We start from the raw sequence: 17,252 nt of genomic DNA on the forward strand, positions 1-17,252 counted from the left end.
ACACACTGGACCTTTAAAGAAACAGTTGGGAACCACTGGTCTAAATAAACAATGTCAAGGTGAAGGCTGGACACTACAGATGTCCTTTTTCTCACCTTCATTAAAGAAAGCAATTGCCAGCATTAACCTATCCAGTGCCAGCGGAGCAGCATCTGTGGTGTGGATGATGAGTGAAACGGTCCCAGCCAAGCTGAAGAACAGATACATGGTGGTATGCTGCCAGTTCATCAGATCTTCCCAGTGTTTCTCTGCAAAGTCATACAACTGGAGTTTCGGTCCATCTGCTAAGAACTGCTCTGCCACCATCCCTGAGGAGCACAGCAGAGGGAACACTCAGATCTCCTTAATTAAAGAGTGAATACTGTAAACGCCCTGTGTCATACTTTACTTATACAGTATACTGTCATTAAAGTTTATACATCCAAACAGCTTTGGGAACTTACCCACAAAAGAGAAGAAGAGTATGACAGAGCTTTCAATGATCTCCAGGCGGCGCTGTGAGGCTCTGCTGGCCAGCCGAGTGGAACCGATATTCTTGTTCCTGCGGGTGGCGTGCCAGAGTGAGTGCTTTCCTGTCCACCAGATCCCAGCTACCAGAAAGAAGCTTCCAGGTAGCGCGTGGCCCTTGAAGCTTCCCATGACTGACAACGCCTGAACTGTAGGAGAAAACAAATCTATTAGCAGTTTTGATAAATAATTGCAGCACTGCAGAGTAACTATCAAGGGAAACCACGATTGCTGTCGTCTCAGTGATCTGAGAAAAGTTTCTTCTTACAGATTTTTTTTCAACATAAATTAGGGGTTTATTCTCAATACTGCCTCTATATTACATCAGGAAGGAAGGTTTCCTGCAGGTAATAAATGTACCAAAAATAAGATAATTGGGCATATATTTTATACAAAGTGTTCTTCCAGTAGAGTGGGTATTATACAGTATTTTTAGCATGGCAGGCAGGAGGGAGGGAATAAGAAATAGGAAGGAAAAAGTGGAGGAGTGCCTGCAATTTAGTTCAACAGCATAATCAGACATAATTAGTGTGTGTGTGCTAGAGACGGCCCTTCAGCTGACCTCAGCAGAAGTGTGTCTAGACACGGAAAGAAACCTGTTAGAGCGTCACAAGGTTTGCACCTTTGCCTTTGAACATCTTCTTCATCTTCACTGCAGGGTTGTACAGATACTCACTGCATTAATTAACACAGATGTTGTTCTTGGTAACAATTAGCCATCATTTCTTTGACAATTAAACCTGCACCTAATCGATGTGATGGTGTCTGTGGGTGAAGACCAGGATGCCATCATCTGCTGTTTACCTCTACACATTTATTCTCTTAAGGGAACAAAACATAAGTCAAAAACAAACAGGCGGCCATTTCAAATCAGTCATGTGCTGTGCTCCCTTTTATCCACCTGTGTGCCTCCCTGTGGTTTCATTGTAAATATGAAATTACATGAATGTGTATAAAGAACCTTTATAAACCAGTTTGACTTCCCTTAAATAACGCTTGTAAATGAAAAGAGGAGATCAATGGTACATGGCTGTGCTCTCTTTTGTGATGGAGATGACAGACAATATTCTGCCCGGCAACAAAAGGAAGCTTTTGAAGGACGACGCTCCATACAAACAGATTGTTTGAGATGTTAAACTGAGCTCATCTGTGTCCGACAGCCCTTTTGCCTATGCAACCTCTCTAGACTGAGAAAACACTTCAGTTGCCATGGCGATCACTCCCTCATGTCTCTCCAGTGCTGCTGGGAGACTCTCCAGGTTTTGTCTGATTTACTCGCAGTATCAACAGCAACATCTGCGCAGTTTTGTTTCCAGATTCAGTGGTTCCCACACTTCTTTATGACGAGGATTTTATTAGTGGTGGAAAGTAAATAAGTATATTTACTCAAGGATGCTATGTCGTACTTTTATATATAAAACATATATTTATATCATTTTATATAGAAAACATGTGATCAGTCCATAATTATTAGTATATGAAACAGTTCAAACAGCCCTACCTTGACTAATTATAACATTAAAGTGCACATGTTAAGGCATCAATAAGGATTCAGAAAGCTCATTCTACATAATGAGGACTTTTAATTTTAATACTTTAAGTACATTAATACTTTAATTTAAATACAATTTTGAATGCAGGAATTGAGTAGAGTGGGATTGCTGCTTTTTTCTCACGTAAATACTTCCTCCATCACTGATTATAGGTTACACTAAAAGTATTTAACAATTGTACGTTTGATTTAATGTTGGATCATCAAACTTCCAATGCAGTGAGTGATATAACTGAAATCCATAATCACATGTATCATTTTTTAAAGTCCTGCAAACCCTTTTCACATTTAGATGAACTGTAGTTAGTGGAAAACCTGTTAAGGCAAGTCAAGAGTATTTGTTGGTGACACCATGGGATCTTTCATGCAGGTAGAGATTGTCCGAACAAGGGGACAGAAATGTTGAGGCTGTAGAAATAAAAAATCAACAACCAGAGACTGAGATTGTAAAGCTTATGACTACAGATTGTATTGCCTCCTAACAGAAAACACATAAAGAGTTGCTCATTAAATGTCTTAACATGAGACTTTTGAACAACAAGTTTGCCATCTGAGATTATTGGGTGTACAGATCAACATAAAGTAATTAGTTTAGTGGGTTTACTGAACCTAAATGTAAACTACAGAGGCCAATATAAATTATAGGGTATATAGCCTACTTTAACAATACTCTGAGGATCTTAATGCACTTTAATGTAAAGTGTAAAGGTAATAAGTGTATAGTACAATGACTGTGTGTGAAACTATAAAGCTACTGAACAGGATGCAGAATTCCTTTGCAGCAGAAAGAAAAAGGGGGGTCTTACCCAAGTATGTTTCTTCCAGGAGGTGAAGTAAGTATTTAAGTATTTCCAGCCAAAAAAAAATCAAAATATCCTCATTTTCTCCTCACATCATTTTTCCAGCAGCCAAAAAGAGAGATACCCTGTCTGTCCCTCGGCAAGACACGAAGTAAACATCAGCTGTCTCCACCAGCAGCCTCCAAACAGATCGTTTCACAACCTCTTTTTTCCGAATTTTTTCCGACTCCAAACAGTTTAGGCTTTTACCCCCCAATAAACTATCCCATTGGATGATAGGTGAGCTGACATCATCGGTCCGTGCTGTCATTGGCTGAAGTCCACGTCAGTCTCAGCTGTCCACGTGTGCACTTTCACTCCGCCCGATGGTGCTCTGCACTGTCCCTCCCTGCTCGGAGGAAACCGCTACTTTCCATCCAGCCAGACAGCACAGACCGCCCGGGACAAGACCTCCGGCACGTACACTGGGCTGGAAGACTTCCTGGGCTTCAGACCGGAGCTTCGGTTCCTCACGTTAGCTGTTTTATTCACTGCGGAGCGGCTGGCAGAGATTTACTGTTGTGTGAATGGAAGCAACAAGTGACTTCTAGTGTTAGTCAGGTTACTACAAGGCCAACAACCAGCACAGTAAACTGAGAACAGTTTATCCATTGTCACCCAAAGTGTTTTACAAACGCCCCTCTAACGTCCAACACATATTCTAGCTTTATACTGTAGTTTACTACTACTGATTGTGAAGAATTGATTTATTTGTAAAGGGTAAAACAGGAGGATAAACTATATATTCTGCTAGTAAAAGCAGGGATGAGAATAGATGAGATTTTATTGATACTAATACCATTATCGATTCTGCTTATCGGTCAGATTCTTTGTTGATTCCTGTACTGATTCCTGATCCATTTTCTTTGTGGAAAAAAGTAGGCCACAACTGTATTATCATCTGTAAGTCTGAACACAGTGTAGAAAAAGAGTAGAGTTATAGTTTCTTTGTGAAATGAGGAGCTTTGGACCGTTTCTTCTGCTCCACCATGACTCCTTCTTGTTTCAGGTTTCTAGCAGCGACGGGTTTGAGTTTGACGTAATTGTTTTATAATGCGCAACAGTCAAAAAAAACATGCTGGCACTGATTAAAAAGGAACTGATAAACTTGGTGGCTTACGATGGATTAGACTATTTGGAACCGGTTCTCGATTCCCCTCTCTAAGGCTGGTTGTAGGCTGCAGCTTGTGTGTTAAACCCACTATTACTTACTACTATAAGTCCACACTGCCAGGAATAACATTCTGGGGAAATTTAAAATCTTTATTAATAATTTAAATGGCCCAAAATGTGTCACATTTAAAGGCACCCTGTGAAGTTTTCAACCACTAGTAGTGCGCTAGAGCAATGTTTTTATGAGTGTTGACCGTATTTTGTTTGTTCTCGCGCAAGCATGCAGAATACACTTTCCAGCAACTTGTGAGGAGTTGAAACAGAATCAACTCTTGGAGAAACGTAGCACTGTCGTGGCCGCTGATGAGACTGATGAAGCTGCTCCACACGTTTGTGTCTGGTGGTTGAACGACATAGAGAGTGAATAAGAAGAAGAAGCACCAGTTGAAAGCCGGTAAATCAGAGAAATAAGAAGTTATTTTCTGATTGTTCACAGGTGACAAATAAACACACCCTCGCACACTGCCTCTCAACCCTTCGCTAATCGCCCCAGCAATATGTCATAAAACGCAACTCAAGCATTTAACGCTACTTTATAGGAAAAAATCAAAGGGTACTTGAACATACTGAAGTAACAGTATTTAACAGCATATAAATTGTGTATGTTTTCCCTACATTTACAGTATCTGCTGTATAATTAATTCCATATTAACTCAGAGCAGGACGTATTGTAACAGTTAAACAGGGAATAACACCATCTGTACCACTTACAATAGACATTATAATATCAAACAGGTGAAACTAATGACGTTGATATCGACTGCATTCCATTTAGTTAGGTGTGTCAGTGACAGGCCTTTGATATCGTGCAAGCTCAAAATGTCTGCTTTGAGAAAGATCTATTATAGTGTTGCTTTTGTTATTATGGGATTTGGATAACTTTAAATACTTGTTATTATTGGCCTTGTTGTGGGCTGCAGTGCTATAATCTGAACAATGAAAGCATTATGAAATGAGATAACTACTGTAAATGGTACATGAAGAACAGAAAAGTATATTATTGTTGAAAGAAAACCACTTTAAGCAAGGGAGTGTCACGTCAGTGTGTTTTTATTTAAGAGCGCAACACCAACAGTGGAAAACAGTGCTGTGTGTCAGCAGTTTGTTCTCAGGGAAACAGTAAACGAAGCAGCTGAAGGTTGAGTGTTGATCTTCGAGTATTACTTTAGCCTTTTAAGTCGTGGCAGTGTGAAGCTGGATTTACACAACTATTCTGTATTTTTGGTTCGGAGTCAAGATCTTTTAAAATGTAGGACATCAATAAAGTTTAATGTCATGTATGAAAGACAATCCAAAAGACACATTTATATTTTTTAGAGAGGACAGTAAATGTAGCTTAGTTACAATGTCATTTACTATTTAGAGATTTAAAAATCACTTGGATAGCTTCCAGTTATTCCATCCATTATACTGATCCTAACAAACGTATGTGCTGCAGAAACAGATTCATTTTGGTTGGACATAAAATCCCTGCAAGACCACAGCGGATTACCAGGGTTTACTGGTTAGTAAATGAATTAAGATCACATGAAATAATAATACTGATATACATCCTGTACACGGAAAGACAATTTTTACTAACTAGACACAAAATCACATTCACACAATTGCTTATTTATGCGGCTACATGTATATACAGACAGTCTGATTTTGTTGGACTCTCAATTGGCAGTGTATGATACACAACAGTGCAGAGATGACAGCGGATTAGACCTCACATGCAAAATATTTCACATGCAAAACAATATAAGCATAGATAAGGCAGGAGGGTGGAGCAGATGGAAAACAGGGTGTGACAGAGAAGCTTATTGTTTCAGCAGTTCACTTCATAACTTCAGAGTAAAGTTAATTTACACAGGTGGGTGCACTCACTCACTTTCACAACAGCATAGTCATCATGAAGCTGTGAGAATTTTTAGTTTATGTCCATGCTGTTATTAGATACTTCCACAAGATTTAGTTCTGGACTGAGTCTACAATACATAAAACCAATACTGCCCACAATTAGTTTGAATTTGCAAATACTCAACACACTATTGACATTCTGTTAGTGAATAACAGTAACTTTGTTCTTGTCAGAAAAAGGAGACTAAACTAATCAAATTAAACTAGTTAAAATTAAAGTTTTTTTCAACTCAGTTCAATACTAATGCCTCTATATGACGTACACAAACGGACCATCAGAAAGAAGATTATTTTTTCTATATAGTTACTCTTAATGTCTGCCACCCTTTCCTCTGAACTCAATGAAATGAGGCAATAGAAACACTACCGCTTTTGTCCACAGGGGGCGCCAGAATCGACATAAAATGAATATTTCTTGTAGTTGCTTTAAGTCTGTTTTTAAGATATTTGTTTTTTTCAAAAGTAAAAAAGAAAAAAAAGTCACATGTCAGCGTCTCCTCATCTAACGCTATGTAAGAAAGCCAATAAACGTATTTCCCAAAGTGTCAAATCGTTCCTTTAAGGTAAATGAGATGTGCAAAAACGCAAAAAGAAAAAAGGAAGCAAAAATAATTTGCAGAGAAATTGATAATTAAAAAAATATAATTAATCTTGAAGAAATAAAAGTGCAGGTTTAATGCAGTGTCTCCAGATGTTTTTAACAAAGTAAAGACAAAACCTCTGATATTAGGGTAATCACAGAACAGAACATTATATTCTTATAACAGTGTGAGACCACCAAATTATAATTTCTCTCTCTTACTGAGGGCCCTCCCATGACAGAAGATGATTTAAAGTCTGCTCCTCCTAAACCCTGACCAACTGGAGCAGCAGGTGTTCATGCAGGAGGGTCAGTGGGTCACATGGGCATGCAGACATGGCAGGTGTGTAGGCACAGGACCGTTATGGGACTTTGGTGCGGGACGAGGACCAGTAGAGGGGCTTCAGCATGGACACATAGACACGACATGTGGGACACATCTGTTTCTTCCACAGCCACTGCTCCATGCACTGAAAACACATTTTAAAAGCGGTGGTTACATCTCTTGTATCTGTTTTTCAGGCAGGCTGAATGTTTATGATTTCTTCTGGTATTGATTTCCCTTACTGACGCCAGGAGGTAATTTCCAACATGCTGACCTACAGTAAGCATACGCACGACACCATCTGCACTGACCCTGACGTGCTATGAGGACACTGTTATCACGTGTTTTACTCTGTACGTTCACTCTATTGTTAAAGAAGTGCAGTTATAAAAGAGTCCAAACTGTTTCCTCTGTTTAAAAAGGTATAAAGCAGGTACAATGCAAAGTAGATAACTTGAGAATTTATTTCCTTATTGACTGTTACAACACAAAACACTAAAAACACATCTTTTGGACTCCATTAAAGCAACTTCCAAGCAATCAAGTCTCCCTACTAGTCCACACACTCTACAGTATATAGCATTAGTGGAAACACTAAATTACAGCGGCTGAGACAAATGAATTAGATCTACTGTAAGTGCCATTGGAATATTTTTGTAGCATATTTTTTACTTGCCACACTATTAAAATTATATTGTAGTTCTGCTGAAAGGCTCGTGAATTGAAAATATTCTCTGTGTGTGATATTTAAAATCATTTGATGAATGTAAGCAGAAAGATATTGGTGAGATTATCACCCAGAAACAAGTCCTTACTGAGCATAAAGTAACAACCTATGAGCATCTTGACAGGCTTTATATACTACTATGAAGAAAATAGCTTATACGTCTCATTTAGAAAAGTGGTATTACATAGAGGCACATATTGTTTGCCAGTGTTAAAGTAGCATTATATTTCAGTACAGCAGTTGGTAGTTCAAGCAGGAAACTTCAGGTTCTGGTAATTTCTAATACTCATATAGAAATTACTTGTATAATAAGTCCTAATAAGAATTTTCCATAGAAATTATTTTTCTTTATTTCAGACTTTTAAAATATTTGTACAATTATAAAATATAATTTAAGGATTCTCCTAAATTAGTTTTTTGACAATGAGGAGAAAATGCCTCCAATAGGGCCCACGGGACAGTTTTAGAGGACCAGGTCACGCACAGTCAAGGCCCTGAGATTTTAACACTTGAACGTCACACCATATAGTAGTAAAAGTTCAGGAAAGGATCCTGATGTTTTTCATCTTTTCCATCGATGAGTCACCTCCTTCCACAGAATGATATCAGCGATGTCTCCGCAGGGAAAGCTGACGTCGGTGTATGTGCTGCTCTTTCTCTGTGGAGATTGGTCCATCAGCCGACTTCCTCCTCTCGTCCGAGAGTCTCCTCACCTGACAGGCTGCTGCCTCACTACCGCTGCGGGGCCGACACTGCTCTGACCTCCGAGCCGCCTTCAGCACCCACCAAACGGAGACATCATGATCAGTAAGTCCTCAGACCAGGGGGAAAGTTGTTAGAGTGCTCCATGCTTCCACAGAGATAGGTTTCAGCTGTAGGCAGGTTGTTTTCATCCCACTTCACATCATGCATATCCAGGAATGAGCTGCTTTCATGCACCATCATCTGATCTCTGACATGCTGGGATTAGAGTGAATAAGTGGAGACTCCTTTGCTTTGGGGACGTGTAAACACAGTATAGAGGAGACATGCAATGCGTCTGACTGATAAAATATGTTTTACCTCTTTGTGGAAGCGGTGTGTACAGTGCAGCTCTTGGACTCCCCCTCCACTCATCCGCATGTCCTCATGACAGATCAGGCACAGCTTGTCGTCATCATTCTGTAAAAGGAGGGATATTCAGTGTTAAAAGCTGAATATTTTAAAACAGCCAATGAATATGATGTTTTTTAAAACTGATGACAAAACACAACTCTGCATTTAGCCACAGATTATTCTCCAGAAATCCTCTAAATGATCTGAATAATACATGAGTAAATTATCCTGTATATTATCAACAGTAAATATACTGTATGTTCACACAATGTAGGCATACAGGAAATATTTTTGCTGTCATATCCAAACTTCAAAACCTAAACCTGATTTTTTACATTACAAGGTGTGAAAATTGAAAACAAACCATTTAAAACTAAACTAAAATATTTAAATACGCAAATACAAAATACAGCATTGCCTAGCCCTTTCATAAAATGTGAAATATCTTATTCTGGTCCTCACAGTGTTACAAGAGATACAGCACAGTTTACAATGAATAATGTGAGCTTTTGGGACATGCCATGCAGTTCAAACCTGCCTATGATCCTGTCATCACCCTTCCAGTGAAAGACAGAGGGCACCAAACCTGATTGACCCTGCAGCTGGTTAATCTGCAATACATTGGGCTGGGAAAGAAAACTGTAAACTTTCATTAACTCTGCTCACCAGAGACATGGTCTTCTTATCACGGAGACAAAGTCTCCTTTCGAAGGACTCTGTGAGCTCTGGGATGGTGGTGATGCGGTTCTCTGGGATGGCTGACTTGGAGCGGCTGTTGTCATCTGAGGAGGCACGACGAGCTCTCTGGTGGGGCCGGACCTCCCCCTTCTCCTCTCTTGTTTTGATGTGGCTCGGGGTGCCTGCCATCGCCGCTGCATGGAGCCGGTTCAACTTCATGGCATCTAATTGTGACTGTGGACCACACAGAGAAGGACAGTTAGTGCTATTACACAATGATTCAGTATCAGCTCAAAAGAAATAGTATATAGTAATAGTGTTAATATTCCCATAATAAGAAGAAAATTAAACCAGACCAGGCTGAGTCTGTGAATGGGGTTACTCCTAATATTCTTAAGTAACATGTTGGCAATGCACCAACCTAATAATAGTTCATGACAGTCAGTTCATTGATTGTGTACACAACAGGAATAATCTGATTATTACACTTATATGTTGCAAAACAGGTATGTTGAGGGCAAGGTTATTATAGTTAATTAAAACCAAACTAAAAACTCCAACTAGGTGTTAAAGAAATGTTGGTTAACTGAAACAAAATAAAATTACACGAAAAATCGAAAACTGACTACTTACAAAAATAATATAAAAATAGATTTTAGTCTTTGTCAATTTGGTTAAATGAGTCAACAGAACAAGGATGAGACTGTGTTGTCTACATGACAACAAATCAATTGCCTTCACAGTGTTGTGTTTATATTGTTATACCTATTCTGACTGTCTTAAATTTTGCCCCTGAAAAATAGCCCCAATATTTTTGTTTTAAAAAACTAAAACTAACACTGAAACTAATAAAAACATTTTTAAACAATAAACACTAAACCTGAAAAAATATAATAACTGGTTGTGGGCATGGTCAAAATAAAGCAATATATTATTATATATAGTATTACAGTATTATATATAGTATTACAGTATATATATATAGTATTACAGTATTATATATAGTATTCTGGTTTTGACTTGAAATTAGTGCTCCTGATGATAAAATCACACACAAGAGACTCGACACAGCAGAAGCCGAGATATTCTGACTTTCAAGACCTAGTTTTGGTCAAGCTCCAAAAATGATGCATCCTATATTTCCCACAGTGCAACTGAATGGCATCTTTTAGTTAGATTCTCCCTTCAGGTACATGCCCATTTCTTTAACCAATTTGTAACACAGGTTGTCTTTATTAATTTTGAAGACTTAGATGTGTAAAATCCATGGAGTGCCCCTCGAAGAACCCAATTACAAGACAAAGCTTGCTCTATTGTTCATTAACAATGTCTAAAAAGACTGCCTTACAGTACACATCTATCTACTTATGGATTAATATTGGGGTCATTTGGCTCATTCCTCCTCTGGATCTAGTGCTCAAGTCGATTTGTATTAGCAGAAGTGAGCAGAGGCTTTCACATTGAAAATAAATCAAATTTTCAGCCGAGCCATCAGAGAGGCCAATCTATATGAGCATGTGTCATCATATCTCTCATCAGCTGCTTTTGTTTCATTAACCTGCCAGTTAACTTAGAAGATGTTCTTTGGTTCCCAAGGAATAAAACTAAAGACCTCCAAATGTAAACAAAATAATATGACTGCTAAGTACTGCTTTCATGAAAAAAGAAAACTTAACTTAAGCTCACACACTCATCGTCATTTGTCCCCTTGCATACAGGGTATATGCCTATATATATTATCTTGCTTAATGCTACTTGACTGAGTACCTACTGTATGAGCCACAAGTGTGCTGCGCTCGCTGTGTAAGTAAATTACCTTATGGCATTGAGCACGTGTTCTCAATTTGTGTAAGAGCTCTTGCATGTCCGTGGCCGTTATTAGTAGTAGTTAGTTTGTTGTAGTCATTGTCCATGATTCAAAAACATCAGATATTTTTATAAAAGAATCTGATTTCCTACAAGAGGGTTTGTTTGTTTCAGTAAATAATTGCTGTAATATCTTTTAAACTTACATAGACATATATACTTGCACATTAGCAGGAAACAGATGAGACTCCCAACCAGGTCTGCTTTCATCTGAAAACTTTCTATCAATAATAGTGAAGCAATGAAATCAACTCAGTCTAGTTAAGTTAGCATATACAGGAAGTTAAATGAACTCCTGTTTACTGGAGTTGCACCAGAATATAAGTCAGTCTTAAACAACAGCAACAACATTAACATCAACAACAACACATCTATCAGTGCATGTCTGTGTGTTTGTGTGAGCATGAGCAGACATTATTGATGTGAAATTGGCATATTACAGGTCAGAATATCCTTTTCCTAAACACTATCACAGACCTACAGAGTATTTATATGCATTCGTTTACTGTCATTAACTGCCAAAATATCCATACGATTTTTGCTTTTTCAACCTTATTTCTTGAATTTACTGTACATAACTTTTATTTTTAATATTTAATTTTCCATGCTGATGAATTTGATTAATACAGTATTTTTTGGTAATTTATTTTAAAAAGTAGTAGTTTTTACAAGTTTACATCAGTTTAAAAGCACTATTTATGCTGTGGTCAGACAGATATTTAGTGTGTTGCTGCTGTTTAGAGAAAGGCCCATGCGTGCATCCATTAAATGCTTACCACAGTCGGGAGTGATGCTCTTCGATCAGGTAGTGTTTTCGAAGGTCTTCTGAAACTGCGTTTTCTTTCCCTGGAGTGTCTGGATTCTGCTCCGTGACCCCAGTAACTGCTCATCCATTTAGTGAAGTTGCCATCATCATCCTCATCATTGTCCATAATGAAAGCAGGCAGGAGCCTGAGAGCCATGTTGGAGTTGTGCAGGGAGCCTCTTGGTGCAGCAAGTCCCAGTACAACAGATGAAAGTCTGATCCCAGCCGAGTGGCACGGAGGGTAAAGACGATGCTGAGCTGACCTACTAAGCTTCTGACTGGCTGCTCTACTACACAACACTGTCCCACAAACCAAAGGTAACTTCAATTAAATCCCTCTGGAGCCTTGAGCTCTGCTGCTGTAGTTGTATTCTTGGATGATCCAGAAATAAACTGCAGAGCTTTTGTTCTCAAGTCTTTAAATAAGTGAATCCCCTTTAATCTAGTTACCAAGTGGCTGGGAGAAAGTAAAAGTGGAGGTGATTGGAATAAACAGGGAGGTGCGAGTCAGAGAGGAGCGGCTAGTATTTTGGCTCTGGGTGGGTGATGTGACCAGTGCTTTTAATCTTTCCATTACAGTCATGGGCCTGGGGGTAGACAACTGAAACTCCAATTTCCCCATACTTTCCACTCGCTGAGTACATCAAACCTGTCAATAATTATGGAGTGTGGCTACCCTGTGTACTGCTGTGCGCTGACAGCCTGCGGCTTGTTTAATACAGGACAGAGAGGGAGCATATGTTTTCACTGGGTACTGCTAAATCCAATTTTTTGTTTTCTTGCCTTTATTTCTTATCAAGTACAATTTGTGTACACAACTGGAAGAGCAACATTTGCACAAGTTGTAACATAAATATTTATGAGCACATAATGTATGAAGATGTACTGGATAATGAGTGGAAGTGTTCCACTTCACCAAAGCATTTACGGTATGTCAGTAGTTCACTCTTGATTCAATGCCATTAGTATCACAAATACAATTTATAAGTTAAATAAACATTGTGCAAAGTAACAGATGTTTTAAGACATTATTTACTCCACACGTCAATGAATTCAAGAGAGAAAATATTATTCCAACATGAAATATGCATGATGCTATAGAGTCTTGTGGAGTGTCCATTAAAACAACAACACTGTTTGAGGGGTCATACTGAATGTGCTTTGTTTGCATAGAAATATGACATGGTAATGATGTATAAATCACTATCGAACATCTCCAGACATGTATTACAAACATATATAAATAGTCTGGTTGGATGTCTGATATGTTTTTTCAAAATTCCCACAAATCCCTAAAAAGACATCTACTCCTTCTTCCATGTTAAAAGTTACAGAATCTATGTCTCCTCCTTCACTGTAAAGTCCATTCTCAGTGTCTGTCCACTAGTGGCTTCAGGTTTCTACAATCACACTGTACAAGTTGATACTCGACCTGGACTGACTTTCTAACTATTTGTGATGTCACAAATCATGCTGGTAGGCCCCGCCCCTGAAAATCATATTATCAATGAGCACAGAGAAACTTTCCACCTTCAGCAAATGAATGTGAAAACATCCTTCTAGTGTCAAACTCTGCACAGACAGCATTCCGACATCACACTGTGGGAACAAGAAGAAACATTTTTGACTAGAGGGGACTTTAAAATTGTTTTTGCTTCAAGTTTTCAGCTTCAGGAATTTCTTAAGATGAAATTTACCCTTGAACTTGAGCAAAATCCTCCTTCACAAACCGAACGGATCAAACTGCTGCTAATCATCTCAGAGACCTGAGTCTGAAAGACGAGGACTGATCTGGATAAGCACTGTTATGAGACATTCACGCTGCCTTGTCATGTAACCTCAGATTGTGACAGAGAACAGGATTACAGTAATCTGTTGTTTTTCCAGAGATGGGAGCCAATTAAGGTCGCACATGAACACAAATGACCAAGAATAACAATAAACACTCTTTATATATACCTACATAATATTAGAATATACAAATCTTAATGCAAATAACCCAATATTTTTGGAAAATAAATCAGTAATCAGATTACATATTCAGAGGGATTAGCCAAACTAACGTCTTTTGAGATATATTTAAATACTTCATAGTCCTTGTACATTATAATAAGGAACAAATGTAACAAAGTGCAAAACAATGGAGTTTAATATTTTAAATCCAGCTGGAGTACAAGAGATCAGATTTATGAATGATGGGACAGGAGACTGCCGGCTAACTCTGTTAAAGCTTATTGACTACAACTGATTCAACTTTCTCTTCGGTGTGTGTGTGTGTGTCACAAATCTGCTAAATAGTGTTACAAAATACTTTTTGAAACCTAGACTTAATTAGCCAACAAAGAGGTCGACAACAAGCTGTTTAAATAAAATGTACCTGTATGAGCATCTGATTAATCTGATTAAATGATCTTACTGGAATCATTCGGTGTATTTACGCAGTTGGTTTGTAAAGACAAATACATTTTAAATTAAATTTCCAAAGTACAATTCATCTAAACACTTGCCAGCATTATAGGAGCGTACATGTCTCAGTGGTCACAGATTTCCAATCTAGTGGCAGCAACTAAAACTAAGCCAGGCTGTGCTAACAATAGCAGGCACATTTAACAGGAACAACAGAATTAGGAGTCAGGAATAGCCTGAAGATCAGACATCCTTATTGTAACCTCTGCCAGTAACCCTTTTCACCTTTCTGAAACAACAATATATGCTGGGTCACTGTATAGACACGCGACACGTGCAATATACAAGGTTATTGTGTCTCATCACGTGTTGTAGTTCAGTGGCAAAATTGATTTCATGGCTTTTCAAAACAAGCTACTGTGTCAGTGTAAAATGGATTATTTTGAGAGGCATCCACATGTTTTAAGCTACTCAACCAGGACAGATTTTATTCTTCATTTGGTTTAAATTGTGAATTTAAAATGCAGCCTTTTCAGTTTAATACAGCTCCAAAACTGAATGAAACAATGCACCCGACTGTGTGAATATATGACTTCAGTCCTTGAAATATGGAACACCTCATGAGGGAATAGTTGTCCTATCAATGGTCTCTGTTGCTGCAAGGACAGGACCCCTTATTACACAGGCGTCCCATAACCAGCTAAATACAGTTGACTTTGAAAACTTTTCAGCACTGGTTACTGTTTGAGGACAGATTGCCTCGGGTGCAAATTGAGCAGTCAGGCTCCAGCAGACAGACCAGCACAAAGCTCTAAACTGGGACAGAGAGGAGACTGAACCTGGCAAAGACACAAACATACGCACGCAGGCACGCAAACTCATATGATGAATCCACATTGACCAGGATAAACTGTAGAGTGCTGGTGTTGGTGCTGAAAAACATCTGCAATTTGAAAAGAAAATAACCTTCACTGTTTATTCACAAATTATACTATATTGCTTTTAATGACAGGAATAAGATTTGTTTTACAATGTCTTGTACGTGCAGACCTTTTTAGTTCAAGTGGTTATTTCTGTACAGTACAAAGAGTATGCACGCATATGGATTTATGAGAAAGTCAGCAGCACTGCCACCTGGTGGCTGCAGTCAGCCTGCATACAAAATACAAATGTATTTAATCAACTTGCTGTAAACTAAAAGGTAAATCTGGTAGCTGACAGTATTCCAGGATAGGCCTACTTGTTCCCATACTGTTCATTCTCTAATGTGTGTCTTTATAATGAACCTCCTCTATAAAGGGCTTCACATGCAAACAATGTTCATTCCAGTTCATTCAGGAGACACAGAGTGAGGTTAGTGGGTCAGTAGTAGATTTTTACCATGCAGTTCCCTAACAGATTAATTTATTAATCCTCCACCATAAATAATAGCGTTTTGTGTAGCATAAGTCACCACAGCTTGCATTTTGTTGTACAACCCTGTGTTGAAGAATGATAAATGAATAAACCTTAAACCCATAAACATACTGGAAAGTAATCAAGTTACATACTTTAATATTGTGATACTTAGATTAGGTTACTGACTACATTTTTAATAAATTTTTTTAACATTATAAGATGACATCTTTGAACAAGTAATTGGTACATGTATCAGATTACATGTTTAAAGTAAAACATACCCTGCTTCTCAGCTGCACTGATGTTTGGACTACAAAAACCCACTGCCGAACTACAACTACACACAGCCCCGGGGATTGTCCGCCGGTATCCCATGATTCCTCGGTGTGTCTGTGACCTCGTACAGCACGGGAAGAAGAAGCGGCGCTCGCTCACGCTTGTGGCGGTGGTTCTGGCTAACTATTGCTCGGTTGTAGATCATGGCTGCTTCAAAGCCAGTCGAGCCGCAGTCCGGGACTGGACTACCCCGCTGGCAGCTGGCACTGTTAGTCGGGACTCCCATAGTGCTGGGAGTGGGGGCGGTGTACCTGTGGAATCGCAGCAGGACGAAGGAGACGAAAGGCACCGGGGAGCGGAAAACACCAGAAGGCAGCGCGAGTCCCGTGCAGGGCCAAGACGGCGCAGCACGAGCCAGCCGAGAGCAGGAGAACATGGTAACCGTTGCCTGGAGACTCCTCTCCCCGCTGCTCTAACGTGCTGTAACGGCCGCACGTTAACGGGGTTCACCCGTCTGTCGAAACGTGTCACTGCGTTCAAGAACCGTCAAGGACACCTGACGTTACCGTCCCTGTACTGACAGCTGCCTTCAGCAGAGCAGGCCGATAGCAACCAGTTCACCGCTGGTGGATTAGCCAGGGATAGTTTGTTAGCCAGCTGTCTCCTGAGCTAACGATAACGTGATCGGTTAACTAGCCCGGTTGCAAAGGTCCAAACATTACTCGCCGGTAAAGCAAGCACGGTCGACATGCATGTGTAATTAAATGCAGCTGGTACATTGTGCGATACAACTCATGTGGGAACAACTTGGCAACATATGAGTTAACCAGTTAATAGCTTTTCGTTTCGTTTTTTGCCACGCTAGCTAGCGTTATCTCCTCAGCTAGTGCAGTGGGGCGGGGATGGCTGTCATTTGACTTTGTTTGAGGCAGAGGCAGTTCTATGGGACACTATAAAAGGCGCTCACTTCATTCATTTTGCTGTGTCACGCATGGTAGTAATATGTAGTGGCTCGGTGAGAGGTTATTCACCAACAATCTACCTTTTTTTGGAGTGAGTGCCCTCAGCCAAAATTGTTTCAGCTAAATGCATAAATACAAGCTGCAGTAAGGCTGTAGTA

The 17,252-nt window shown here is 39.3% G+C and overlaps 3 protein-coding genes across 3 annotated transcripts in view; 1 reads left to right on the top strand and 2 right to left on the bottom strand.

The window, feature by feature from the left end:
• The window catches only part of tmem45a (transmembrane protein 45a), a 5,417-nt gene extending 2,328 nt beyond the window's left edge, over positions 1-3,089 (bottom strand). Inside the window, exons 1-3 of the mRNA XM_035654043.1 lie at positions 2,866-3,089; positions 444-656; positions 96-308 (exon numbers count right to left, since the gene is read on the bottom strand). Coding sequence (XP_035509936.1) covers positions 96-308; positions 444-639 — 409 coding nt within the window. The 5' untranslated portion in view covers positions 640-656; positions 2,866-3,089. The remainder of the gene's footprint in view (positions 1-95; positions 309-443; positions 657-2,865) is intronic.
• Positions 3,090-8,163: 5,074 nt separating this feature from the next.
• Positions 8,164-12,370, bottom strand: lnp1 (leukemia NUP98 fusion partner 1). The gene is made up of 4 exons (XM_035653956.1): positions 12,024-12,370; positions 9,370-9,615; positions 8,671-8,769; positions 8,164-8,381 (listed from the first exon to the last, which is right to left on the bottom strand). The coding sequence occupies exons 1-4, from the start codon at positions 12,207-12,209 to the stop codon at positions 8,214-8,216; spliced, it is 699 nt and encodes a 232-aa protein (XP_035509849.1). The 5' UTR covers positions 12,210-12,370; the 3' UTR covers positions 8,164-8,213.
• A 3,879-nt stretch (positions 12,371-16,249) lies between these two features.
• The window catches only part of tomm70a (translocase of outer mitochondrial membrane 70 homolog A (S. cerevisiae)), an 8,346-nt gene continuing 7,343 nt past the window's right edge, over positions 16,250-17,252 (top strand). Inside the window, exon 1 of the mRNA XM_035653103.1 lies at positions 16,250-16,569. Within this exon, the coding sequence (XP_035508996.1) occupies positions 16,336-16,569 (234 nt within the window). The 5' untranslated portion in view covers positions 16,250-16,335. The remainder of the gene's footprint in view (positions 16,570-17,252) is intronic.

This window comes from Morone saxatilis, unplaced genomic scaffold (genome assembly GCF_004916995.1).
Source record: "Morone saxatilis isolate NCDOM2014 unplaced genomic scaffold, NCSU_SB_2.0 Contig12, whole genome shotgun sequence".
NCBI lineage: Eukaryota > Metazoa > Chordata > Actinopteri > Moronidae > Morone > Morone saxatilis.